The 27,427-nt window shown below is 52.1% G+C and overlaps 1 protein-coding gene across 4 annotated transcripts; it reads left to right on the plus strand.

Moving 5' to 3' along the window:
• Positions 1–27,427, plus strand: OLFM1 (olfactomedin 1). Of its 4 annotated transcripts, none has more exons than XM_015279317.4 (6): positions 1–513; positions 10,519–10,668; positions 15,489–15,644; positions 17,872–18,091; positions 22,788–22,894; positions 25,660–27,427. In XM_015279317.4, exons 1-6 carry the CDS (start codon positions 448–450, stop codon positions 26,332–26,334), a joined length of 1,374 nt encoding a protein of 457 aa, XP_015134803.1. In that variant the 5' UTR covers positions 1–447; the 3' UTR covers positions 26,335–27,427. The 4 variants fall into 4 exon arrangements, with proteins under 4 accessions (XP_015134803.1, NP_990098.1, XP_046757600.1 ...); NM_204767.2 differs by lacking the exon at positions 1–513 and adding an exon at positions 8,447–8,847; XM_046901644.1 differs by lacking the exon at positions 1–513 and adding an exon at positions 9,052–9,089.

Here is a 27,427-nt window from a genome sequence, read left to right on the forward strand (position 1 = left end):
CCCCTTTTCAAGGCAAACTTTTGGCAATAGCAGAGATAATCGTTTCGTGCTCCGCTGAATTTCTCCTCTCAAATGCCTGCCGACGAGGGGAGCCATTAAATAAATAAAAAAATTGCCAGGGAGCACGGATTGAAACTGGGATCCCAATAAATATGCAAAGTGAAGGCTCTGCTAAGCAGATTTCTTGCATTGCTTCCCGGGGGTGCTGAGAGTCGCCCGGAGAATCTCACTGATCGTTTTTTTTTTTATTATTATTTCATTTTTTAATCGCGTTTTATCGTCTTTTTTTTCTTTTTTTTTTTTTCCCTTCTTCTTATTTTTATTCTTTTATTTGTAATTAAAATCTCCCTGACGAGAAGGGAGCGAGGAGGCAGCGAGGCGCGGGGATCGGCGCAGGGCGGCGGAGCGGCGATCTGCATGCAAGGTGCTTAGGGCTGCCCGCGAGACATGCAACCGGCAAGCAAGCTCCTCACCCTCTTCTTCCTCATCCTGATGGGCACAGAACTCACTCAAGTAGGTGCCTCTCTTGCTTTTCCGACACCCCCCCCCCCACCCCCCATCCTTTCTCCCCAACGCCATTTTCTATTAAACCTCGACAGCGCACACACAGACGCACCAAAAAAAAAACCCTCGTGTAGAGCAAATCGCACCTCTGTGCCCCCCCCACATCCCCACGGTGCTGAAACCCTGCGGCCGGGATGCGGGGTTGGGGAGGGGGGGGGGGGGGGGGTGGGTTGGATGCTGGCAGCCCGGAGCCGGGGCTGTGGGGGCCGTGGGTGCCCCCCCACGTCTCGGCGAAGTTCGGTCGGTGCGTCCCATCGCCCCGCGGTGCTCATCGCCACTCTCCTTCCCCCTCCCCACAGCTGCTCCTGTGGGGGTAGTTTTGCTGATATATATATATATATATATATATATATACGTATATATTGAAGTGACATTTAAATGTCCCTCAATGTTTCCATCTGTGGCTCGTGGGAGAGATGAGCACCTCTTCCATCCCCCTCTCTCCGCCCTTTTCTTTTTTTTTTAATGGGATTTTAATGCCTGCTTTTACTTGCCTGGCCCCTGGACGGAGCGAGCAGGAGGGGAGGCACCGGCGCATCCCTCGCGAGTGGCAATCAAACTCCTATTGACTCCTTTAAGATCACTGGGGAGAGAGGGAGGCAGCGAGGTGGTGCTCCTTTGTTTTCAAAGGCGGTGGGAACGGAGAAAAGTAGTTAGAAGAGGATGCTCTAGATTGGGGGGTTAATTGTGGCGCTGCCTGGGAGCAGAAAGAAAGACAGAAAAAGAAGCTATAAATAGGAGGGGAGTAGAGGCTGCTTCTTGTAGAAGCAATTAGCGGCCGAGCTCTCATCCTGGTTGCTGCACATGGATTATTTCTTGCTTTCTCCAGCTGACAATGCTCTCTTGTCACTGCCCTACTGCTGAAGTTTCTCCTTTAGGGCTTTGCACCCTCAGAGTATTTCTGCTGCCCCCCCCCTCTCTTCGATGGAATGGCTCAAGTCGGAGCTGCCTTAATTGCATGGAGCCCTCCGGACGAGGTCTGGGATGGAAATAATTAGGAGTGGGGGGAGGGGGAAGGATAGGATGGGCACTGACATCCAGGCTGTACATGAGAAGGAGTGAGAAGGGATGAGAACTGCAAGTGAGTGCCCATGAGAAGCCCATTGTGTGTGAGGATGTGTGCAGCACTGCGCATGCGCTGTGCTGGACAAAGCAGCCGGAGAGCCGCCAGCATGGCTTGCAGACCTGCAAAAAGGGGCGTCCTGTGGGGCCCCAGCAGCAGCCTGGGAGAGCCAAGCAGCACCGCAGGGTTGTCCCCTTATCCATTGCCTGTCCAGCATCACCTCCTGCCCTACAAATGGGGCAGCTCACCTATGGGCCCCACTGGTGCATCATCCCAGGTGCCGTCGCCCCTTTTTTTGGCCTTGTCAGTCTCTATCGCTCTGCGCCTGTGCTTTGTTCAAAGGCAGTCTGTCTCACGTTGTGCCCGGCTTCTCTTTCCTTTCCTTGCACCCCCGATTTGTGCACGCAACGCGCCAACTTTGCACCCGACTTTAAATCAGGGTGGCGGCGGGGGATCAGAAAAGCAGGGCTGAGCACTGCTGGCTGACTCTGAGCAGTCACCTCCCAGCCTGACCTGCTGGAAGCCAAAGCTGTGGCTGTGCTGGGCTGAATGCAGCCAGGGCTGCTTGCTGGGCTGCTGCCTGCAGGGAGCTGCTCTGCCAGGCCCCGCTCGCCGGCACACAGCCATCCTGCCTGCTACCTCGCTTGGCACTGCAGAGCCCTTTCAGAGTTTTAGCATCTCATTTCAGTAGCACAGCTGCCAGATGCAATCCCCAAATATGCCTTTCATCCCGGGCACCGCCCAGCTCGGTGTCTTCCGCGTTTAATTCAGTGCCAGATTCACATCTCCATTGCATGTGCGGAGTCTCTCCCATCCCCTATGGAGATCCTGTGCCAGGGGAGGAGGGATTGAGGTTCAGGGAGGCAGGTTGCTGATTTAGGCAGCTTTCCCTGTCAATGCAGAAGCTGCTGCCATCCCCCCTCTCCCTCCCTGCAGTGTATCTGACAGGCCAGCCCGCAGGCAGGGAAGTAATGGGGAGAGGGACAGCTGTGAAGGGGGCACATGGCTGTCCTTGCAGGCAGCACTGTGCTGGAAAAACTTCTCATGGACAGCAGGGGGTTGTACTGCAGCATCCTCCCGTGGTCCCCCCCCACTCCCCAGCTGGGAGCAGGTAGGGCTCTGGGACCTGCCTGAGGTAATGGTGGTTTTATCTTTGTGAGAAAAGAGGAAGCTGCCTTCAGATGCTCCCCCATATCCCGGCCCTTTGCAGAAATCCCTGCCCTGGGGGACAGCAGGAGAGAGACCTGCATGATGCTCTGGGATAGCCCAGCCCGAAGGCAGAGGGCTTCCTGGGCAAAGTGACCAGGCTTCTTCTCCAGAAAAGCCCAGGACAGCCCTACTGGTGGCCATGAGCAGCAGAGCCAGCTTATGCTCTCTAAGAATCTGTCCCCCCACCCCCTTGTCTGCTTGTAGCGTGCAGATTAGAGTTGCCAGGGCAGAGAGTTTTGGCTGCTGTACTACAGCCAGGAGTATTGGCAGAGAGGGATGCAGGCTGCTATATGCTTTGCTGTGTGCTTGTCTGTCTGTCCATGCGTGAAGTCTCTTTGTCATACCTTAGGCTTGCTGCTGGTTTTACTGGGCTATCACCAGAGAAAGCCTCAAAGTTTCACAGTGCAGCTGATGCTTGGACGTTTGCTTCCCCAGTAATCATTGAAACCACACAGGGAGAATTGTGCTCCTGGAGCAGGGACTTATTAAGCAGTCGGTGCTTCTGCAGGTCAGGAAAAAAAAAATCAAACAAACAAACAAAAAATTGCCACTGATTTTCCTAAAAGCATAGCGGGTCCCTTGGGTTGCTTTCAGGGCAAGGCAGAGAGCTGCCAGCCCTACGGGTCCGGGTTTGCACCATGTGCTCCCCTCCCAAAGCTGTGTCCCCATACCCCTCTGCCTACCACCTCCCATTCCCTGCTCTGGGCTCTTCTGTCTGCTGTCGGAACCCGGTAGGATTAAGCAGCAAATCTGCAGCCTGGAACAGGAGGCAGCTGCCTCATCTCATAAACCAATTTGTGTCTCATTTCACTAACTTCAGCTTTAACCAAGAAAAAAAAAAGAAAGGTAATTTTCAGCCCTGGGTTGTATTTATTACTTGAGTTATCAGCCCTTGTAATCAGTATTAGCATCGCTGTGTAAAGTCATACAAAACTAATTACTATCTGAGTGAATTAGATAGATGAAGGCTGTAGGTCGTATTGGCAATGGAAGAAGCTAGTTCTTGAGTTATGAGTGATAAGTGTTGGCTTGGCTTTGCTGTGAGGATGCCACAAACAGGGCAGGGATGGGGATGCCTGAGCATGGAGCATCCCTTTGGAGTTGGCTGCCTGTAGGTGACTCAGGTGGGTGCTTTGGGGTGACCCGACTTGGTCAAGCTGTCCCCCAAAAAGTGAAAGCTGCACCTGGGAAAAGTGAAGCACAGAGTCCACACTGCCTCTTAGCACCTGCAAATCCCAACCACAGGGAAAGAGAACCTCAAGGTCCAAATCTTCCCTGTTTTACAAACCACAGCCAATGCTTGCCGCTGTTGTCCCAAAGCTGAGGCCAGGTCCCAGCATCCTGATGTCTCTCTATGGGGGTTTTGGCCCTTTTCAGGACCCAGACCCTGACTGCCAGGCCCCTCCCCATCCCAGCTGGGAGGAAGCATCCCAAATCAGCCTGAATGCAGAAGCTCTCGGGGTGGATGGGCAGCAGGGTTGTGGCATAGCTCGTGCTTTGGTCAGGGAGCGTGCAGCAACGAGTGAGCCCAGAACTGCCTGTATTTTCTAGCAAGGAACGCACGGAGCAAGTTATCAGTGTAAAGGCACTCTCTGAATGGAGGCGTGTGGCCGACCCAGGGAGACATGCCAGCAAAAATCATCATTCCCAACCAAAACATTGGAGTAACAGGAACCCACTGATGTGCCTGCAGAACCTGTGCTGACTTTAATGGGCTCTGATCTGGCCCAGAGGCTCCGACGTGTGCTGGCACTCGCTGTTAGAGCATGGGTTTAATGGCAAGAGCAGCTTCAGCAAAATGCAGACTGAGTGAATCAAAGACCTGTGAAGGGGATTAGTTTGTTCTGCTGTAACACATAGAGTGTGCTCCTCCTGCTGAAGGCTTTTTCTGCTCTCTGTGTGGACAAGAAAAGGGAAAGATTGCTGAGGGCTCTGTGTGCAGAAGGAGTTGTCTCAGCTCCTGCAGCTGCAGTGGGCTTTCTGGATCCTGTCTGTGATGGGAGGGGAATAGTGAGCTCTGCCCTGGTGCAGTGCAGGGATGATGGGGTCCAGCCCCAGAGCTGAGGTTTGTGCGTGTGATGGTAGCACAAAGAGTGACCAAAACAACCAAAGGGGTGAGGAAATATGCAAGTCAGACTCAAAGACTGGGGAAACTCAGCAACGTTTATTGCTGCAGCACTGCTGACTTGCTGAGGTCCCATCAAATGATTGTCCCGTGCTCCAAAGCTGTGCCCTCCTTTGTGAGGGTGATGCTGTCCCCAGCAGGGCCGGGTGCCTCCTCTGCTGGGAGCTCCTCACAGCCCTCCTGGTCTGTGATGCAGAGGGCTTTCGGACACCTCCTGTCAGGTGATGAGGTCCCCTCGGCCCCACTGCTTGTTTGCCTTCGGCTGTCCGTGCTGCTATTCAACACAGCACCTGGAGGTGGGGCAGGAAGAGGGCCCGGCAGGACGCGGGTGGGATGCGCGGAGCCCGCAGGCGTTTACCGTACAGCCGTATGTCTTTTAAAGCATCCCTTTCCCCCTCGCCGCACGATCTGCAGACCCCGATCCTGGGGGCTGAGAACCAACTCGGGGTAAGCGTGGGAGGGACAGGAAAACTTCAGCACCTCTTCTCTGAGCCAGCCAGGAGAGGGAGACAATGACCGCCGTGTGCTGCACACACACACACACACACACACACACACACTCACACTCGCACACACGCACATGTGGCTGCGTTGGCAATCATTGACCACAGCGGGTGTCATTGAGGCAAACGGTCGCATTTTGCACGACCACGGGGAAAAGAATTCTTCCAAGCAGCGGAATTTTCTACTAAGCAGCTATTTTGGAAGGCTCTATTATTTGCCTTTATCTGTCTTCCCTCCTCTTTCTGCATTCCGAATATATGCATGCAAATAGGATCTCTTGTTCCCCAGCAGTTCATCTGCTGCTGCTCACTGCCTGCTTTCAGCTGCTCTTGCAGGGAGGGTGCTTACAGCAAACGCATCAGGATGGGGGAAAGCTTAGGGCCATCAGGAGCCTTTGTTTAACGCAATGCTCCGTGCGATAAGAAATGGAGCAATCAGAATAAAGGTGGACTCAACCAGCTCAGCAAAACCAGCTCAATCGCAGCAAGCTTAACAGTATGGTTACATGTGTCACTGCTTTGCCATGATACCCATCAGTGAGTGCTGTCAGTCCTCCCTGACTGCTCCTGATTTGCTCTGGCAGGGGGTGAAGGCAATGCCAGGCGTTCTGCATAAGCTTTGTGCTCTTACTGAGGTTTGTTGACTTTTTGTTGGTGTTGGTTTCGTGCTTTTAAAGCCGTGGGAGCAGGAAGGAGGCTTCGGTGACTGCAGGTCGTTTAGTTCAGGTCTGGAGGTGACAGAAGCGGCTGTCCTGTCTGCCGACCACAGCACAGCGTGGGCCAAGAGCAGCATCTCACAGGTGAAATCACCCGTGTGCAGTGGCAGGAATCGAACCTGTCTTTAGTTCTGATGGAATCCACAGCAAGGCTGTGTCTTTTTTCTTCTCACTGAATGCAAAGTTAAACAATGAAGGGTCTTTAGGCCTAATTCACCTTTGTATGCGCTCGCAGTTGATGAATACAAGGAACAGACTTTTCCTACAAACCTCATCTCAGAATGAACATTAGAATGATTTCAGCGTAGCACTCCAGTGTTACACAGTATGAAATCGGGCACGCAATCAGGGTCTGAGCACAGTGCTGAGCACAGCACGGGCACCTGAGCTGAGCTGGAGCAGAATGAGAGATGTGATTGGTTTTCTAAAAGGTCAGAGCCATACGAGGCTTTTGCCTAAAGAAGCTGTTCCTGCCTGAAACTCCTCCTTGGTGCTGACGCTTTGCAGGCACGGTGCTGCATGGGCTGACAGCGGCTTTGCCATGGAAAGGATGCCCAAAAACTTGAGGACAGTCTGGGCTGAGTGAAGCCCATTCCATAGGGTGGAGATCATTTAGCTACTCAGGAGCAGGATGTGGTGTGACCCAGAGGCAGGAGTTGTTTTCTCATGGACTTCATTGCAGCAGGTCCATCTGCTTGCTGGCTGCCTCACCCGGGTTAGAGATGCACTGTTCTGAGCAGTGGGGAAAAGGGCAGCGGTGCTGGGGGTGAGAGCTGGGGAGGGCGTTTGGGTTGCTGCAGCCTGTGGCATGCACAGTGTCTGGTTCTGCTCCACGCTGTTGGGGGGACAGGATCCGACCTGGTGCCGGCGCTCACACTCTAATTCATCTCTTTTTCTCCACCTGGTGGACTTGCTGAATGTGCATTCATGTCAGTGCTTTTCTGAAACTGCCTCATACTCTGCAGAAACAGCTCTATGCAGTGAATGCATTTCAGGGCACAGATCCCTGCTGTTTGGGGCTCGCCTCTGCACACCAACCTGGATGCTGTATGGCAAAGATGCTGGCAGGTCACAGCCTTAGGGCATCCCTCAGCACCTTCACAGCCTGTAGGGAGGGGGCTGTGACCCCACCGCCTGCAGGAGCTATGCCAGGAGAGGAACTGTACCAGAGGAAGCAGATTTGGGGTTTGTCTGATAGACTCCAGCTGGGGGGGCTGGACATGCTGGGGGTGCTGGGGCCATGGAGCAGTGCGGTGTGACATGCAGCAGGGCCCTGGCGGCTGCCCCATCATGCTGAGGTTGATGTTGTAGCAGTGGAGCAAATGGTGTCACTCCTATCCTCTGCAGAGGGACGGAAGGTTCATCTCACAATTTGCTTTGCACGGGGTGTTTAAAGGTTCACTCAGAGAAGGACGTGAAAGGGGTCTCAGATCTGTGTTGGCTGAGACTTTGGTTTCAAAGCCATTGGGACAGTTCTGAACGTGCATATGATAACGAGCCAAGTCTTGGTGCCGAGGAGCTGGACGGGGCAAAGCCGCCATCCCGTCGGCAGTGTACAGACAACGAAGGAGCGGTCACAGCTGGCAGAGCGCTGCTCCTGCACCCCCCCCGCTGACAGCAGCTCCCTTTGTCCCGCTTTGAAGAACCGAGGGGTGGCTCCCATCGGGTGCCCGGAGCTGCGAACCCACCGCCTCGCCCCGCCGCAGCGCCGCCCGCGGCCACCAGGGGGCGCCATAACGCCGAGCCGCAGCGGAGCCCCGCTGCACCGGGGGAGCCGCCCCCGCCCCGCTCCTCCCGCCCTGCTGCTCTTCCCCGCCTCCTCCCCATTTTTCCCCCCCCCTTACCAAATTTTTCCGTCTTCCCACAGCTTTTTTCCTTTTCCCCAAATGCCTCCCTCTCTCCCCAAACCTTTTCCTCGCTCCCTAAATCTTTCCCCTTCTCTCCAAGTCTTTTTCCTCTCTCCTTAAACCTTTCCTTTTTTTCTCCCCAGCTCTTTCCCTAAATCTTTCCACCCCCTCCATCCCTCCTCTCTCCCAATTCCCCAAATCCATCCTCCTAAAATCCCTCCCCAAATCTTTTCTCCCTCCTCCGCTCCCCCAGCCCAATCCCTTCTCCCCTCCTCGCTCTTCTCTCCCCCCCCCACCTCCCCTCCCCTTTCTACCTTCCGCAGCAGCTCCGGCTGGCTGAGCCATCAGAGGGTTACCGCCCCCCCGCTCCTCCCTCCCCGCTCCCGTCCCGCCTCCTGCAGCCGCTCGTTTCGCTCCGCACCGCTCCGGTTGGGGCGCGCCCGGTGGCGGCGGGCGGAGGGAAGTAGCCCCGCTCCGCTTCCAGCACCGGTACCGGCAGCAACACCGCCAGCGCCGGGCAGGACCGCGGCGAGGAGGCGGACGATGGGCCGGCGGCGAGAGGCGGCGGTGGTGGTGGTGGCCGTCGGGCGGTTGTCGCAGCCCGTCCCCAGCGGCATGGAGCCCGGCGCCGGTGCAGAATGAAGGGTGCCTGGCGCCCCCCCCTGCAGACATGTCTGTGCCTTTACTCAAGATTGGAGTCGTCCTCAGCACCATGGCCATGATCACCAATTGGATGTCGCAGACGCTGCCCTCCCTCGTGGGGCTCAACACCACCAAACTCACGGCGGCCTCGGGCGGCACCTTGGATCGCAGCACGGGAGTAAGTGCGGGGGGCGGCGGGGGGGAAGACTGGCCCGGAGCATCCCCACCTCCCGTGGCGGCTCCCGCCTGGGCACCCCCGGGTCACCCCCATCCCTCCGCGCCAAGTTGCCCCCCTGCGCCGGGACCCTCCCGGCCGCCTGGCAGAGGGGGGTGGGTCTCACGGCGAGACCCCCGAGCCTCCCGCTGCAGAGGGTGGTGAGACGGGGAGAGGCGGCGCTGCTGTCCCCCGGGATGACGGGGGTACGTTTTGGGGTGGGAGGAGATGCGGGGTTATCTATCCCCGGCCCCGGGGGTGACGCGGGTGCCTCCCCACGCCTTCAGCCGGGAGAGAGCAAAGTTTCCCTCGTGGCTGTTTCGCTGGGTGAAGCAGTCTGGGACAGCAGGTGCGAGTCCCGCAACATCTCGTTTGCTTCCCTGCCTTTAATCAATAGGCGTTAATGGAATGGAAAACGCAGCGGAGCAGCTGCGACGTATTTCGGTCGTGCCTTATGTTTGCTGCCTCTGTTTTGCCGGAGGGCTGGGACAGAGCCCGGGATTGGCACTTTGCAAACGGCAGAGGGAAACGATCCTTCTGTCTGTCTTCCTACAGCAGGCAAAAACGGGTTCCTTTCTCCTCCAGGCTGCCTTATAGCAGAGCCACCGATTTACAGCTCCGCTGCTTCAAAGCGGCCGTTTCCCGTAGTGCCTCCGCTGATTGTGAATGAAGCTGGGATTTTTCCATCTTATCAGGGCTAATGAGACCTTTGGTGGGGTTTTTTTTTCCTGGTTGTTTTAGCTAGATCAAATTACTCGTCTGTCCGCTAGTGTGTGCCTGTGCACATGGGTGTTTGCAAGGTTATTTGTTATGCATTGAAATAGCAGAAAGAACATTTCCCTTCTGGCTTGGCAAAACAGCGGTGCCTTCAAAGTGATCAGACGCTGAATTGTGACTAAATAATGTATTTTGCAAAGTGCTGGGAGATGAAAGGGAAATTAAGATCAGAGAGGCTCGGAGAGCACCAGGGGCGCGGGGAGGATGGGGAGAGTGCTTGGGGCTGCGGCGTGTCCTGGGTGCTGTGGCGGCAGTGGTGGTGGTCTCCCCTGGGCTGCGTCGCTGTGCTGCTGTGTGCTTCGTGGGGTCCCGACCTCTGGAGCGTTTAGGGGGGAATGGTTGTCCTGGAGAAGCTCCCCATCCCTGGGAGAGCCTGGCAGTGGATGGGGGAAACGTGACTCCTCGTATCGCGTCGCCGGTGCCGGCTCCAGGAGAGCTCTGCAGGTGCTCAGTGACGGCTCAGCTCTCAGCCAGGACACCGTGCCCTCCCTGTGAGTTTGGGCACATCCTGCTCACGGCGTCAAGGAGACCCTGAGTGCGTGGCAATGACAGCCCGGCCACGGGCTCTGCCAGCGGGCTTGGCACCCGGTGCACCCGGTGCTGATGTGGCTTCCCATGTCCGTGCTTCCCCGCTCGCGCTGCCCTGTGTGCTCCATCTCTTCTTCTCAGACCCTTCCTTTATTTGTCCCCGATCCATATTTTTGCATTACAAGCGAATCCCGCTCCTCCTCAGTGCATCCCTCCTCTCGCTGCGCAGCTCCGGGATCCACTCCGTGCTGCTTCCTCCCTCCTCTTCCTCACCCACCCCTGCTGAGCCCCCCCCATTTTCTTAACCCCTTTTTTCCCTGTGTCAATCAGGTGTTGCCTACCAACCCAGAGGAAAGCTGGCAGGTCTACAGCTCTGCCCAGGATAGCGAGGGACGTTGTATATGCACAGTGGTGGCACCTCAACAGACGATGTGCTCGCGTGATGCCAGGACAAAGCAGCTGAGACAACTATTAGAAAAGGTAATGGCTGATGTGTTCTGGGCAAGGGAGGTTGGTTTGGCGTGGTGTGAATGGGGTGAAAAGCCGGGAGAGGTGGGCTGAGCCTTCATTTCTAGAAGAGGCAGAGCCCTGCGGTCGGTGCAGCGGGGAGTAATCAGGCAGGAGGACAAATATCTGAGTATTTCTGGAAGGAAAAGAGCCCGTGGCCTGAGGTGAGGTTCAAACTGCTGAGAGCAAAGCAGTGATATTGAATCACATCAGTTTATAAAATGGAAAAAAAATATAGCGATGCATTAATTGCTGTTCGTTACATTAACATGAGGATGAGCCTCAATGAGCCTTTAAACAATGAAGCCCACACACTCCCAGCCAGGCTGATAGTAGAAAAGGTCGCACAAAACAGTGCAGGCTGTTGGCATCAAATAGCAGAGAGATGACAGTTTGTGGTCGTTGTCTTCTAACGCTGACATCCACTTGATTAGTTTTTAATAGTCCGCTGTCCAAAGAGATCAAAGAATCTCATTAGGGACACATTCCTGATAACAAGAAGCTTTGCAGGTAATAGATTTCATTGAAGAAATGCTGTTTCATGTGAAATGGTGCTCTTCTCTTTTAAGTGTAAGTGGGCTCGTGCTCTGGGTCTGTAATGCTCCTTGGTGCCCTCATGCATGCGTTGCATGACCAAATGATTTGTACCCCGATGCTCTCACAAAGCTGATTTATCACTCGTTGCTGCATCAAACCCACACCAAACTGATTTTCCTATGCGATAAAGGGCAATAAACTCAGCCAGGGAACACTTAGCCCTGAAACACTTCTGATGTGCCAACGGCTTCTAAAAATAATCCCGAAGCTCGAGCTTTATTTCTCTGAGCAGCGGCGGCAATGGGTCAGGCAGCGCGTTTGGCTGGGAGGCACCGAGTGCTGTGCTGGAGCCCAGAGCTGCTCACATGCATAAACCAAACGGGCTTTGACCCGATGCCCTCTGCTAACAGCAGGAGAGCTGAGTGCAGCGGCCCTGGAGGAGCAGCAGCTGCGGAGTGCGCAGTGTGAGCGCTCGGGGATTTTTCCCTTCTGCAGCTCTCTGGCTGCCAATGAGTAAAGTGAGGGAGGAGTGGGCTGAGAGGTGCGTGTTCTGGGCCGTGGTACCTGCCTGCTGCTCCGTCTGCAGCTCACTCCTACGCTAACCTATATGAAAACCCCAAAATAAAGAGTGGGCTCTTGGTGCCAGACATCTGATCTCGATCGAGGCTGGAATGAAAATCCCTCTGCAGGGAAAATGGACCCGCAGAGGAGAGCTCCCAGCTCCCCGGGGAGGACGGCAGACCCGGATGCTCCTTCCCCCATCTGACATTTTCACTCCAGTTTTGAGAAAGCTCTCACCTCCGGATTTCTCGCTGCCAGCAGATGAAGAAACAGAATGTGCCAGGGAGGCAATTCTGTTTGGATTTTCAAAGTAGGAGACCTGGCACTCACCTACAGAAATAACAAGGCGTTGCTTCTAAGGGCCAGAAGAAAGCTGCTTTTGTGCGTGCACGTGCACAAACTGCTCAGAACAAAAATCACTGCACGAAGGCTCGCAGCTGCCAACCCCCATCGACCTGCAGCACGCGGGCACCCGCACGCATGGGAGCTGCAGGTGAATCCTGGGCACCCGGCAGGGCTGAGGAGCAGCAGGTGCAGGAGCGGAGGTGAGCACGGGCTGCTCGCCATGCACAAACTGTGCAGCCCCAGCGCTGCGTGGCTGAGCTCATCGTTGGCATCATTGGCCGACTCGTGCCGAGCCCTGCGTGCGTCAGGTGCTGAGGCCACATCTTGGCCTGCCTCCAGACCAACACATCACTGCAATCCTGTTCATGAGGAGATTATATTTTATCTTCAAATAGAATTGTATTATTTTTTTTCTTCCCCCTGGCCTTGTTAGCTGGGAGGGCTTCCTCCTTTGACAGTTGAACCAGCTTTCGTTTCCTGCCAACGCTTGCTCTTCGCCAGCACTTATCTCCAGCCTAGGCAGCTCTTCTTGTTCCTTTGATATTCGCTCTGAGGTGCATAATAATCTCAGCCTTCACTTTGCCTTTTGCAATCCTTACAGGAAGGATTTTGCACATCCCACTCTATCAGCTATCTATCTCTGCCAGTCATCCCTATAGAGTACCAAAACCTCCCTCGAGATGCCTCCTGCTATGGCTCCACTGGTTGTCCAGCTACCCCCGTGCTCAAGCCAAACATTCGTCCTGTTCCAAAGCTCAGGGTGGGCTTAGAGCTACCCTTCCTGAGCTGATCAGCAGAGAAGCTTGAGCAGGGCTAAAAACGATGGGGCACTGACCATGTAAACCCAACAAGGGATCATCAGGCCAATACCGAGTCTCAGCTCCTCTGATTTACTTCTGAAACAACTCAATACCAACCAAGAGGGCAAGAGCAGAACCGGATATTTTGTTGGTGTCAATTTTCTGTTCTGAATGCTAAAATTGACTCTTTTCCCCGAGGCAGGTTTGTCTCTCTAATCAGCTTGATGGAAAACGAGGTTTCATGTTGAGAGCGCATGCTCAGCCAATGGGGCAAAAAGCATTTTGGCTGATGTTAGCAAAGTAATGGATGAAGCTGAGGGAATCTGAGACAACATCCTTGGGTCTCAGTTGATTAAAGCACTTATGTACGTGCTTAAGTTTAAGCTAGGGGAAGTCTCATTGAAATCTAATCGTGTGCCAAAGCACTTTGCTGGATCAAGGGCTTAATATGCTAATGAGGGAAAACGAGTAGATCTCCAGATGATGAAGCACACATTGCTGTCAGGGATCAGGAATGACGGAGATGAGTTTTTACAAGTCTGGCCAGAATCCTGCCTGCCTGAAAACAATACAGGCAGCAAATAGCGGGAGGCTGAACTTAGAGAGCGCATCCTGAAATAGCACAGCAGCTAATTTTAGTTGTCTCAGTTTAGAGATGTGTGAGGAAGCTCATTTCCTCTGCAGTCGGGGGAGAGGCAGGCTCCTCCAGAGGTGATTCAGAGCAGCAGCCTGGCTGTGGGGCTGATTCATTCCCTGCAGCCTGCTTCTGTCTGATAGGACCTGCGGGGCCGGGGTGCTGCTGCGCATCAGCGTGTCCGTGCAGAACCGCTGTTGGCTGATTGCTGCAGCTCGGCCTTTCATCCAGGTTGGGCATTAGTGGACTCAATGAGATCAATTTTGTACGATCCTTACCAGTCGTGCCTATTTCAGCTCATCGAAACTATTTTGCTGTGTAGATGCAGCGTGACTGAGAGGAGGGTGGTCTGGATTATTGGCACAAGAGCATCTGTCAGGAGAGACTGCAGATCAACTGTGCTTGTCCAAGGCCTCTCCTCTCCCTCCCTGGGGCACAAAGAGGTCTCTGAGCCCCCCACATCCAGCCTGGGCGATACGTTGGGGCTCGGAGAAATGCCCCCACCTCTGCTGAGACCGATTGCTGGGAGCCCAGAGCAGTGGTACTGGTTATACAAAAGGTTTTCTTACTGCTGGCCTTTGAGATATAGGCTGTCCGTGCATTTTTAATGGTTCCCTGTGATAGTTTCCTTCTCGTTGCACATGGGCAGTGCTCGTTTTGATGACTTCAGAGATGCAGATATGCAGGTGGGCATTTGACCTGTGCTGTTCCCAGTCCCAAGCCATCCCTGTGCTGCCCCTCCAGGTAAGCAGAGCAGTGCCATTGGCAGGATAAAGCATTGCACCTGCACATGTCTTTCCCCATTTCTTTCTGCATTTGGCCCCACCAGGGATGGAAGTGGAAGTAGATGCATGGGTTCTGGGAAGTGGCTTGCAGGGTATCCTCAGAAACTGTTTGGGATCACGTTTGGGCTTTGCTCAAATGCTCAGAGAGGCTTGAAGCAGGATGTCAGGGCACCAGGCTTGGATGCCTGATTCATTTCAAACACAGGCGTCAGCCCTACAGTGCCAATGGGGACATTCCTATGGGTACCATGGCAGTGGGAGGCATTCCTTGAGCCCTGTGATGTACTAAATGCAGTACAAAGACAAGAGCACCTGATGATTAGGGGCATCCGTTGCTTAATGCTAAATACGTGTGTAGGTCCTTTCCTAAGTAAGCACTTCATGTACCCTCTCAGAGCCTGAAAATGAGAGGGAAATATCTCAGTTAATCAGCAGACAGCCAGCCTTCAAAACCAGGTCACTCCAGCTCCCGTTTCTGTCCATTCCTCACCCCTGTGGCACCAGCAGCTCTCTCAGCACCTCTGCAGCAGAGCCAGGCAGGTGCATACAGGGGGTGCAGGAAGGGGCACCATTGGGGCCTGAGCTGCACCTGTTACACTCCAGCCACCCCATCCTGCAGCTGCACTGCTTGTGGCAGATGCTGTATGAATAGTGAGGCTGTTGGAGTGATGAAGTTTTACTGGCTGGGAGTAATGCTTGCACTTAGGCAATCAGTGCGCATCACTCACGTGGAGAAATGATAACGTGTGCCTCAGCAGAGGTGTTTCTCATAGTCAGATATGCTCCTGATGGGCTCTCCTTGCCCAATTCAGGCACACTGTGATTCTATGATCCTGTGCCTATCAAAGAGGCCGTTACTACGAATGCACTTTATAGTTGACTACAGCCTTTGTTTGCACGTGGGATTGTTGAATTATTCTCTGCAGCATGGCAGGTGATGAAACCAGTTTGCTCTGCTTTAGAGCATGGAGTCATAACGCTGAGAGATGCTGATGATGAGCCGGTAAATAATGCATCTGCTGATTACCCTTCTGCTACGTTGGCTCCAGGCAAAGGGCAGCATCTGCACTCAGCACTGCCCCACTGCTGGGGATGCAGCTCCCGTGTAACGCATCCCTTCTCGTTTGGCAGGTGCAAAACATGTCTCAGTCAATAGAGGTGTTGGACAGGCGGACCCAGCGAGACCTACAGTACGTGGAGAAGATGGAAAACCAGATGAGAGGACTGGAATCCAAATTTAAGCAAGTGGAAGAAAGCCACAAGCAGCACCTGGCGAGGCAGTTTAAGGTAGGTCTGCTTTCCAACCTGCTAACGGAGGCGTAGCGCGGCGCGGTGTCCCAGCCTGGCAGCCCCCTGCTATGCTGCAGCCCAGCTGCAGTCTGTGCTCACAGCACTCCTCAGCTCCCTCCTATCCAAAGCACGGCCAGAGAGCATTTTCCTATAGGGTAAAAGCCTGAATCTCTGCATTCCCATGCTGGCAGGGTTGGCTCCATGTTAGAAGACTCTGGGCAGGATGAGAGCAGGCAGAGCTAGGAACTCTCCCACCCCCATCCCTACTCCTGTTCTCCTTAGGAAGAACCAAAGGGTTTGCAATAGCCAGGATCTGGGCCTTAGCAAGCAGTTCTGCAGCACACAGGAACCCACACCAGGCTCTCAGCGCATCACTGCCCTCCTTGGCGTGGGTTGCATCCATCGGGCAATCAGCCAAGCTCACAAACCCCACCAAAAATAATTTACAGAAGGAATTTACAGCTCTTTGGCTGTCCTGAGGATGGTCCAGTTTGGAAGTGAGAGTGTTGGCAGCGCCCTGCTGTGAGTGATGTGTGCAGATTAGGAGTGGAAAAATCATCCCTCTCAATGATGCTGCCACTGCAGCAAACTTTTAGTCACATGATAGAGACCAAGTGGAATTGCCAGAAGGAGGCTGGCAGTAACGTTTGTCATGCCAAATTGTAGTAATATTTTGGATTCATCATAAACACAAATGGTGCAGATTTCTACTGGAATCCAGGGATGCTTCCCACCAGCTGATTCCCATCCTCTTGCCTAGGCTGACCTGTCTGTTAAGCCAGCTATTTCTTAATGAGTACATTAAATACCGAGATGACACAATAAAAGCTGGGAAGAAGGCTCTCATAACTTCCCACCAGCCCCAACTCCTGCCCTCCCCATCTGCAGGACCCCCTGCTTGGCCTGCCTGCCAGGCTCATCCTTCAGAGTTAAACATGAGATCCTTGCTCTTTTTCCCTATCCATTCTGATGAGTTTGGCCCTCCCCTCCCCGTTGCCTGCCAGGGAATTTGCAGCAGTTATCAAAGTAAATAGGAAATTAAGGATATCCCCCACGTGCAGAGTGCAGGAGGGAAAGCCTCTTGGCTTAAATAGGAGGGGATGGGATGCAAAGAAATGAAGCTGAGGGACAACTTCTGGTCCCCCTCACCCCCAGAGCTGCTTCAGCAGCCAGGCAGAGTCCGAGCCCTGCTCTGGATGGGGTCAGGGCAGGAGCACCAGGTGTATGCTGTATGCTGCCATGCTTCATTAACGGGTAGGTGCATGCATATTTATGTCTGCTCATTAGCTGCTGGAGCAAAGCGTCTTCAACAAAATGCTGCATACTGTGCCTTTAAACCAGGCCTCCATTTGATTCAAAGGCCAAAATACAGAGACAAGTCTTAATTCCTGCAAAATAAACCTGATAACGACTCGGATTTTTACGCTTTTCATGGCGAGTCTGAAAACGGTCAGGAGCTTTTGTCTCATTTGCTGCCAAAGCATCACTTGAAATAACAGCACAGCATTTTGTTTCTGCTAATGCCAGTGTTGAGATGTGAGTGGTTTGGAGATCTTGTGTTCTTTCTCTTTAGTTCCGTATTGTCTATGAATGGCTATCTATATAAGGCAGGTTAGCGAGCTAGATCCTCAACAGTATTTCATTTTCTTGCTTACAGGGCTAACTTAAAAGCAAGTTTTTTCAATGCTGCAGTGACTGAAGAAGCAGTTCACTCCCATGTAACCATGAAAAGAGGGCCACAGAGCATTTTGCACCATGCATTTATTTATTTTGATTACTTTCCAAATTAGCACCATATCTCACTAAGGAACCTTGAACCACACAACCGAGATCTTCCTTTGCATGCAATTGTAGATGCATCTCATGAATAGTTTGAAACCCTTGTCAATGCATATATATATTTATTTTATTTTATTTTATTTTTGGAAAGAAAAAAAAAAAAAAGAACTCTTTGTGTATGTGATCTGAAGCATGTAACCCTAAGATGTTGCATTCTAAAAATGACAAATAAAGGCCTTTCCCAAATATTTTGGTGTTCTGCAGCCTGTTTAATATGTTCTTTCCGATAACGTCATTCGGACCAAAATAATGATTAAAGTAATTTTAATGATAATAGTTGTGGGGATATGAACGATGCACTCACATAGGGAGCAACCAGGTCAAGGCAGAGTGTTGCAGATTTTTGCACGCATAGCACTGAATCGAGCTTATTTTAACCTTGCAGGCAATAAAAGCGAAAATGGAGGAACTTAGGCCTTTGATACCAGTGTTGGAAGAGTACAAAGCCGATGCCAAATTGGTATTGCAGTTTAAAGAGGAGGTCCAGAATCTGACGTCAGTTCTAAACGAACTCCAGGAAGAGATTGGCGCCTATGACTACGAAGAGCTTCAGAACAGAGTGTCAAATCTTGAAGAAAGGCTTCGTGCATGCATGCAAAAATTAGGTAGGCTCAGCCCAACATGGTGGCACTGGCTAAACACCATCGATGTCCCAACACACCTCCCGGCTGCAGGCAGAGATGCGGTTTGGCCATCTCCCAGCGCCTCACCTTGCTGCAAGGGGAGCCCCGCAGCCGGGCGCCATCCTGCAAGCACCTGTGCTGTGAGCAACACTCACCCTGCCAGCTGTCCCGCTGGGGATTGCTTGCATGCCTGATGTTGCTCACGGTGCACGTGCTTCAGGATCAGGCCCGTAAGTAGGCATGTGACTTTTTGCAGCGTTTGCATAAGCGGACGGCGACGTGCGCGAACGCGAGTAGCGCTTATGCAAAGCAAACACATGCGCCCATTCTGCTTATGCATCAATGTCTAAGCTGTTTGCTACCTGGACCTAGCACATCAGCAAACGTCCCTGCACCCCGCTTTAAGCAGTGCGTGTGCAGGCTGCGAAATCAGTTTCCTTTGTTCCTTTTGCATCTTGCAAACCCCTCGTTGAGAAGAGCATGACGTGCTGGCGCGGCTGGGACGCTGGGCAGGATGGGGGCACCCAGCACCGGGCAGAGGGGCAGGAAGGGGGCTGCCTCCCATTGCACATCTCCCCGCTGCTTGCTGCCCTCTCGCTGCCTTGATTTAATTTCTCCTTCCATTATTGACTTTCTCGTTAAGCAATTTAGGTAATCTAAACACATTAACTGCTCTGCAGTCTATTTTGGTAGCACATATGAAATTACACTCTCAGGTAACTTCAAGGAAGAGCTGATCTCTTCTCAGCACTGTATACCCTTGGCAAGGTAACGTTTCATTTCACGTGTCTCCACTGTTGGAATTGCTTTTGCTTGTTTCTAGGCGCCCCTACAGATCCGCAGGCAGCCACCTCCCTGCCTTCCCATCCTGTTACCTTCTGCTCCCCTTCCGAGCTTTCCCTATCATAATTTTGGAGAGGCCCCTGGTCACAGAGGTGGCTTTATGGGAGGAGATGGTCCCCTGTGAGCACCCACACCTTCAGCCCGTCCCTTGGGTAGCAGGAGAAGCTGCTGGTGGTGGGGAGAGGGGATGGCAGCAGTACCAGGGATCTACACCTGGGCCGTGGGATTGCATACCTCAGTACAGGCCTTTCAACAAAACCATCCTGTACCTCAGGGCTTCAAAAGCATTAAGTTTGCCCATGCAGTTTTCACCCCTTCAGCTCAGGGCTCATTGCATCCCCCCACGCCCATGTCCTCCCAATGAGACATCCGTCCAAGCCAGCGGCCCAGGTAAGGCTGAGGCAGCTGGGATGGAGAGGTCTTGCAGGCAACCTTTTCTAGCAAGTTTTGTTGTCTTTTGAAATTATTCCTATTATTTAGATTTTATTTGGGAGTTTTGGCTTTGCTCCTTCTTTCTCCTCCAGCTGTGGAGTAGTTCAGGGCAGCTTTTGTGCCCTGCGGATCTGCAGCACCCCTTGTGCTCACAGAGACCAACTCTGACTCTTGCAAAAGGGTTCTCCCGGGAGGCTCTGCTGCTCACCAGGAGGGTGATTTATTCAGGCGTTTAGCAGCAAGCAGCACAGACTAAATGCCCAATGTTGTTTATCACTCCAGAGTACAAACCAGTGCAAATAGGAGTTAATTGAGTTAAATTCAGGTAACGACCTTACAGCCACTTTGCTGGCACATGGTAAGACCCTGTTTGCTGAGGATTGTTGCTTGCTGCAAATTATCCGCTCAGAGGGATGCACTGAAGTCTCACATAGCACATTTCAGCTTCATTTGCTCCTGCATGGGGCAGCAAGGCTGCTCACCTGCGTTCACCTGCTAGAGCAGGGCTGGGGACCGGGAGGTGGAGGGCATGTCCTGCATTCCTGCCCACCTCACCTCTCCAGGGAGTGTTGATGCTCAGCAGTGCAGCAGCGTTCTCTTTAGACGAGGTCCTTTTTGTATTTGGGGTTTCTTAAGCGTTCTTGATGGATCAATAGTGAAAACACTTCCTGACCCTGTCATGTGTGTGCGAAGGGAAAAAAGAAATCAATAACGGCACGTTCAATCTGTTATGCTGTTTACATTCTTAAAGATCACTATTTATATAAGGATTTTAACATTTCCATTACCCTGAGAGGAGCCCTGGGAGAGGGAAGGGGCTGTCACTCCTTGAATCATGGGGGATTTCATTCGGCTGAGCTCTGTAGGCTCATGTTTGCCAATGGCATGAGCTTTCCCAAACTCCTGCAAAAAAAAAAACCCAGCCCACTGTCCTGGTGGATGGAGAAAGAGCAAATGTGTTTTCCCTTTTGGGAAAGGCCAGGTCCTGCTAGCCTGTGCCCAAAGTGTCTGGGATGGGCTGGGTGATGGAGATGAGGGTAAGACATGACCCCACATCCCCAGTGCTGGGAGCAGGTGGGGAGGACGGGTGGGTGCTGCTGGAGCAGGGCCTGGCAGCACAGCACAGGTGATTGTGTTGGTGGTAAATTGCTGCCAAGCTGCTAAACATTACTTGCTGGTGGGCTGGATCTCAGGGAAAATATGGGGTGGGGGTGTTAGCACCCTGGGAGGGTGGTGGTGGTCATCGTAGCTCACTCAAAGCATATTGTCTGCTGCTGGTGGTGTGGACAGGGGAAGGGGTTGTGTGTGCGTTGTGTTGTGTTGTGTTGCATTGCTGCTCTGTGGAGCTGCAGGAAGGTGGTTTGGAGCTGGGGCAGCCTGCAGGGCCTCAAAAGGGGCTGAGCTGTATTGATTCCCAGGAGCGGGGGCACACAGATCCCAGTGAGCCTCTGTTCCAGGGACCCCAGTAAGGGAAAATGGAGTGAAAGCAGTTCCTCCAGGAGTGCCCCAATACTGCTGTCCAGTTTCCCATCAGGTCATGGACTCGAGTAATGGGCAGCAGAGCGTGCTTCCCTGGTGCGCATTCATCCCTGAGAGACTCCCTGGTCACATTTCAGCACTGAAAGTGGTCCCAGAAGGAAAATAAGCTGTGAATACAGTCTTTGCCTTCCTTCTCTTTAGTGAAATATTGGACTCAGTCTGAGAGCCAGGAGATACAAGAATCCAAGCTTGGGAGCTGCTGCCGTGGTCTGAACTGCAGCACAGCCAAAGGAAGCAGCAGCAGCAGACCAAGTCCTCTCTGCCCTCAGTGATGTTCCTTCTGCTAGTGGTTGCTTGCCCCATAGAAAGAGGGAAAAAAGCTGATGGTGTTAGGAATGTGATGCACACCTCAGCGGGAGCAGACAGGAATGAGTGTCACAGAGGCTGTAGCTGTGCATCCCCAGGGGTAACCCCACAAGAGCTGCAGGGACCTGGATCCTGGGGGCCAGGATCTGCTCTGTGATTGGTTCTGTGAGCCATTTTGGACATCTTCCCTTTTATTTGATGCCTCTGGTGGGTTTGTGCTGAGTAAGTGCCTTGTCCCGTGTGAGAGCAGCCCTCTTGCACTGCTGGAGAGCTGCTGTGGATGTGCCGAACGTGTATGAGGTGGTGCAAACAGCACTAGTTTACCCTTATCAGCTGATACTGCTTTTTTTCCCCTTTTACTTTTTTATTTTTTAATCAATGCGCTTTTATACAACCTTTCTCTCCGGGGAAATGGAAGGAAAGAGATAAAGTGACAGCAGTGTGGGGCGGTGATAATGGAAGGCAGCAAGGAGCAGATCTGTGATTAGGGCTCCTCTGCAAGGGGAATTCACCAGACATTAAGCATTCATTATTTTAACCCTTTGCGTCCCTTTGCCAATGGCTCCTCCCGAGCCGAGTTGTTCTGCGTGCACCAGGTAGGATGAGACCCCAGGGGAGACACCAGGAAACCTATGCTGAACTTTGGGTGCTGCCAAACGTTGGGTGCCGACCTTTGTTTGTCTCTCGCAGGAGGTGCTGCTGCAGGAATGCTCTGAGCAGGATGTGTCTGGGTTTTCAATGAGTGCTCCCGTAGCAACAGAGCGTTCCACGCTGACCACAGCCCATCCTGCTGCATCCCACTGTGTGCCTCCGCCTGTCATTCTGGAGTGCACATATGTTAAAATGATGGCGTTTGGGGAGACAGGAATGGCAGCTTTGGTGGAACTTGGGGATAGCAATGTAAAAAATAAAGTAAATATAAGGAATAAAGGAAATCAGCATCTGGCTCCTGGAGGGGGCAGTGGTGCAGGAGGGGCGCTCCTCAGCAGCCCCTGAGCATGCAGGCACGTCAGAGCAGGGCAGGAGGCTGGTAGAATCCCTAGATGGTTTTTGCAAGGAAAAGAGATTTATATCACCTATAATTTCCCACTTCTTTTTTTTTTTTTCTCCTTTCTCCTTTGCATAACCTGTAACAAATGTGTTGCTTCCAGCAGGGCTGGAATAGACACGGCTGTCTTTTTATCTTGGCTGCACCCACTCTATTATAGCAGAAATGAGCAGAGCCGTTCAGCTAATTTCTCCACCTGGCTGCTCGACCCTGGCTAACTCTTCTCATTTTCTATTCTGCAGCATGAGCATGCAGCTGCTGCGGGAAGGCTTGTTTTCTTGGGGCAGCGCGATAAGGACAATTGTTGTTAAGAGATGTGGAACAACCATAAACCACCCGGCAGTTGTTCTCAACCTAATTGCCTTTAATTAAATAACAACACGGCTTCTTGGAGTGCTGGGATGGGGGGCAGTGGGGTCTGGCAGGGAAAGACCCAGCGTTAGAAAGCGTGTGCCCGAGCAGCGTGGCGTTGTTGGGAATGGTGCTCACCAGCCTTGCACTCTCTTTCAGCTTGTGGCAAGCTGACGGGAATAAGTGACCCAATCACAATTAAAACCTCGGGGTCCCGCTTCGGCTCGTGGATGACGGACCCTCTCGCCCCAGAGGGAGAGAACAAGGTAAGAGCGTGGCAGCTCCGTTCCTGTGGTCCTGGGCGTCCCCAGGAGATCTGGGCAAGGAAAATCAAGTATTGCGTGGGTTTGGCAGCCAGGAGGAGCGGAGAAGCCCGTGCTGTTGGCCCTTGCTGCTCTTCCGCTGCCAGCATCCCCGATAACGTCATCAAACTCCATTTGTCCTCCGTCCTCCACCTGTGCTGTAGTGAGGAATTAACTGGCTGCAGCCAGAGGGATTTGTCTTGCTTTGTTTTGGTCTTTTTTGTTGTTTTTTTTTTGTTGTTGCTGTTGTTTTTCCTTTCATTCAGACCATTCAATTTTGATCCCAAGGAGGTAGGAGGCCAATAACTGGCTGAAAATCAATCCAGGCTTCCCATGACTGATGGAATGGAAAATATCTCGAGTGCTTGCTGCGGATTTGCAGGCAGCAAGACATAACAAAAACCACAGTCCTTGGCTGCAGGGCAATTCCCTGCTGCACGAAGCAGCCCTCATCAAAGGATGAAGGCACCAGCACGGGCTCTATAGAGGCAGCTATTTTGAGAGCCTGCCCTGTGACCAGCTCTCTGCAGCCACAAGCACAAGGGATGCTCTGCAGAAGCCACCCCAGCATGATGCATTGCCTGGGGACGTGCAGCAGTGAAGCAGCAGTGACGTGAGATGGCGGGTGAGGTCCCTCCAGCAGCCAACTGGTTGGCATTGGCTGCCCAGTATGGCACCTCTGCCTTCTATGGTTATTAAACAAAGGCAGTCCTAATTATGAAGTAGAACAGGAAGGTTTTACCCACATGTGGTTCATGAGAGAGGGACGGACTTGTCCCTTCAGGCTGTATCCGCTGCATCCCTCGGCGGTAATGGGGTTAGGTGTGACTTATACATCTGCAAAGGGAGAGCCAGGTCTGTGGTGGCCAAAGTACATTAATTATGTGCTAACGATCTTCCCATGTCTTCGGAGTGTTTTATCTCAAAGCGATATTTAATTATTTCTATTTTTGCCCCCGCCCTTTTCTGCAGGTTATTTCTGTTGTGTGTGTAGAGGAGCAGCTTTCTCTGCACCGTAGCTCAGTCCTCACAGCCGTGTGTGCGTATGAAATGAATTGTGAAGTGTGTTACCAATGCATGCTTATGAGAACTCCGTCGGCTGAGTGGGAAGCTGGTGGTGGGGAGAGGCCGGGCAGTTCATCATATCCATCTTCCATCTCCAAACCCCGGGAGGTGTTCGGTGCTTTTCATGGTCATTTGTTCGTGTCATGAAAGCGTTGAACACAACTGTAAGTCGCACAGGAGCAGCCCGGCGGCGGGTGCTGAGTGCAGGGATTGATGCGTATTGGCAGGGCAGTGCAGGAGGGGCTGCTCAGAGGCAGCTGGCAGCGGGAGGCCATCCATCCCTCAACCTCTGCTTCTCCACAGCACGAATGCCTCTGGATCCCACCGCCTTGATAACGAGGTTTCCTTCTCTTGTGGTCTTCCCTTTTCCCTCTCTAAAAGCTGAATGAACGTTTGGTATTAATTAATACCAAATAATGAAATGTCAGCAGTGGGGACAATGAGTTTCAGGGCTATTCTGTTATTTTCCAAACCTGTTCAGTTGAATGCAGGCTTTTCTTTAACTGCAGAATGCTTCCCAGCCCCACGTCCATCAGTGGAAACTCTCCCATCCTCTGGCACATCTCTGCCTTGTGCTCAGGGCTGTGCATGCTTTCCATCCCAAGCTTTTGCAGCCCTCCTCACAGAGAGTGGGGAGATGGGAGCAATTTGCCACCCTCATTCTTTGCATTCCAGGGCAGGACTGAGTGGGGTCTGAGGTTCCCTGCAGCCCTCACTTGGCCTTGCGGCCACACACACTGTGTGTAAATGTTTGTCTGCTCCTCTAATGGACCCTGGAGACAGCCGTGCTGCAGAGCTGCTGTGATCACATTTTGCAAAGGAAGCTCGCTCTGCAGCCTTACTGAAATCTGCATCCTTAAAGGCATTCCCCGCTGCCATTTCATTTACCTCTTTTCCTTTCTAAACGTGTTTAACAGAAGGCAGCTATCTTTGTTTTTAGGCAGCAAAGGCATACAGGGGTGTCACTCACCGGACGGATATTTCTTCTTGATATGAACTGCACCATTTCAGCATTTGCCTCTGAATTGGTTTGAGATGACAAAAGGGTTTTTTTTTAAGGAGTCTAGACAGTGTCCCTGGCGAACTGGCGTTTAAATCATGATCTGAAATCCCTCTCCCATCTCCTGATAGCAACATTTTGATGTCTTTGTCTCTTGTATTTCAGCAGTGTTGGTTTAAGCTTTTGATGGGGAAGTGTATGATTTTTAAACCAATATGGACTTTGCCTGCATTTCCCTGACAATGAGCGATTGTGTTCCTCACTCCTGCATGCCAAATTAACAGAGCTCAGCACAGCAGCTGCTGTAATTTACCGAGTGTGATTGTAATGGGGCTTACAGGAGAGGAAGGCAGCATCTCCGTAGGGTTTGGCCACAGAAAGGTGCTGCTTGCCCTCTGGAGGGGCAGTGCTGGTCCTGGGGCGATGCCAGCTTACCCCCCAGGAAAGATTCGCCGTTCTCCCCATTCCTTGGTGAGTTTGGGGTGGCAGCCTGAGGTTTGTTCTGGGCACGGGAGGCTTTGGGCGCGTTGTTCTCCAGCGGGTGCCTCAATGAGGTTGGCCCCGAGCAGCTCGCTCTGGGTTTAGCATCCTAAGCGAAGGACTGCCTCACCGATGGGAGGTCTCTGCTGTTCCCTAACCCCGCGTGTTTCTGTTGCTCGCCCAGGTCTGGTACATGGACAGCTACCACAACAACCGCTTCGTCCGCGAATACAAATCCATGGCGGATTTCATGAACACCGACAATTTTACCTCTCACCGTCTCCCTCACCCGTGGTCAGGCACCGGTCAAGTGGTCTACAATGGTTCTATCTATTTCAATAAATACCAAAGCCACATAATTATCAGGTTTGACTTGAAAACAGAGACCATTCTCAAGACTCGCAGCCTGGATTATGCTGGCTACAACAACATGTACCACTACGCCTGGGGGGGCCACTCGGACATCGACCTCATGGTGGATGAGAACGGGCTGTGGGCCGTCTACGCCACCAACCAGAACGCGGGCAACATCGTCATCAGCAAGCTGGACCCCAACACCCTGCAGAGCCTCCAGACCTGGAACACCAGCTACCCGAAACGCAGCGCTGGGGAGGCCTTCATCATCTGCGGCACGCTCTATGTCACCAATGGCTATTCGGGAGGCACCAAGGTGCACTACGCCTACCAGACCAATGCCTCTACCTATGAGTACATCGACATCCCGTTCCAAAACAAGTACTCGCACATTTCCATGTTGGACTACAACCCCAAGGATCGGGCCCTCTATGCCTGGAACAACGGGCACCAAATACTTTACAATGTCACCCTCTTCCACGTCATCAGGTCTGACGAGTTGTAGTCCATCCTTGTTTAGAAACTGATCTAGGAAAACAAAGGAAAAAAGGAGAAAAAAGGGAGAAACAAATAAGAAACAAATGCTAATCCTGAGGAAACACACTTTAAATAAGTAAATAAACAAACAGCTGCCAAAATTAAGACCAACGTCATGGAGGGTTATTCAGCATAGACCTGACAGATCAGCATTACCTCTACATTTCTAGAAGTCTGGCCCCGCGTTATGGACTCACAACTAACCATGTACTTGCAGCTGGAACTGCACCTGGAGAACCACTTCAGTTTGGGGTTTTGTTTTGTTTCTGTTCCGATAGCAAACCTATAGCGCATACAAAAGAAGTAAGGCAATGACTGTTGGAAGTTTATCCTTGGGAGATTCGCTCTCTTCTGTGTGGGGGTTGCATGGACATTTTCCGACATCACAGGCAGCTGTGATGGATGTGTGATTTCTATTTCTAAGCAGAAAGCTGACCCGTGAGGAGCTCTCGCTGTCTGAACAAGACCTATCACAGGTTAGTTTTATTCGCCTTCCATTGCAGCTACTGTCTCTCAACTGTGTTCTTGTCACTTAGATTAACTGTGCTGAGACCCGAAGTAGCTCATGGATCTGTGTCTTAGTAACTATTAAACACGATGGTTTAAGTATGTATTATGAACAAGTTGTTGTACCCATATTGTTTGAACTTATGTATTCAGCAAATATATTGTATAATGTATGTCTGTTATTTACCAGAGGTGGCAAAACTTTGTATGTCCAGTTTATGCAATGAATGTTGTAAATGCAATGATGTAGTTTGGATTAATAAATGATGGTTTTGTTTCTAAAAAGGAATAAAAAAAAAAAAGATCAGTGTTCACCCTTATACACAGATAACCAATTTCATGTTGATAATTACAAGAATATTCTCTTACTGTTATGATATCTGCATAGCATTATGGTGGTTGGAAATCGCTTCTGTGGAAATTCTGTGCTGTCAGATTCCCATGGGAAGCCCAGTTTATGGAAGTGTGAAGGTAATTACTTTTTTTTTTTTTAAGAGGAAAACTTTGTACTATCCACAGTTATCTAAGGAACAATAAAAATATTAGGAGACTTC

The sequence above is a fragment of the Gallus gallus genome, chromosome 17, assembly GCF_016699485.2.
Source record: "Gallus gallus isolate bGalGal1 chromosome 17, bGalGal1.mat.broiler.GRCg7b, whole genome shotgun sequence".
In the NCBI taxonomy this organism is placed as follows: Eukaryota; Metazoa; Chordata; class Aves; order Galliformes; family Phasianidae; genus Gallus; species Gallus gallus.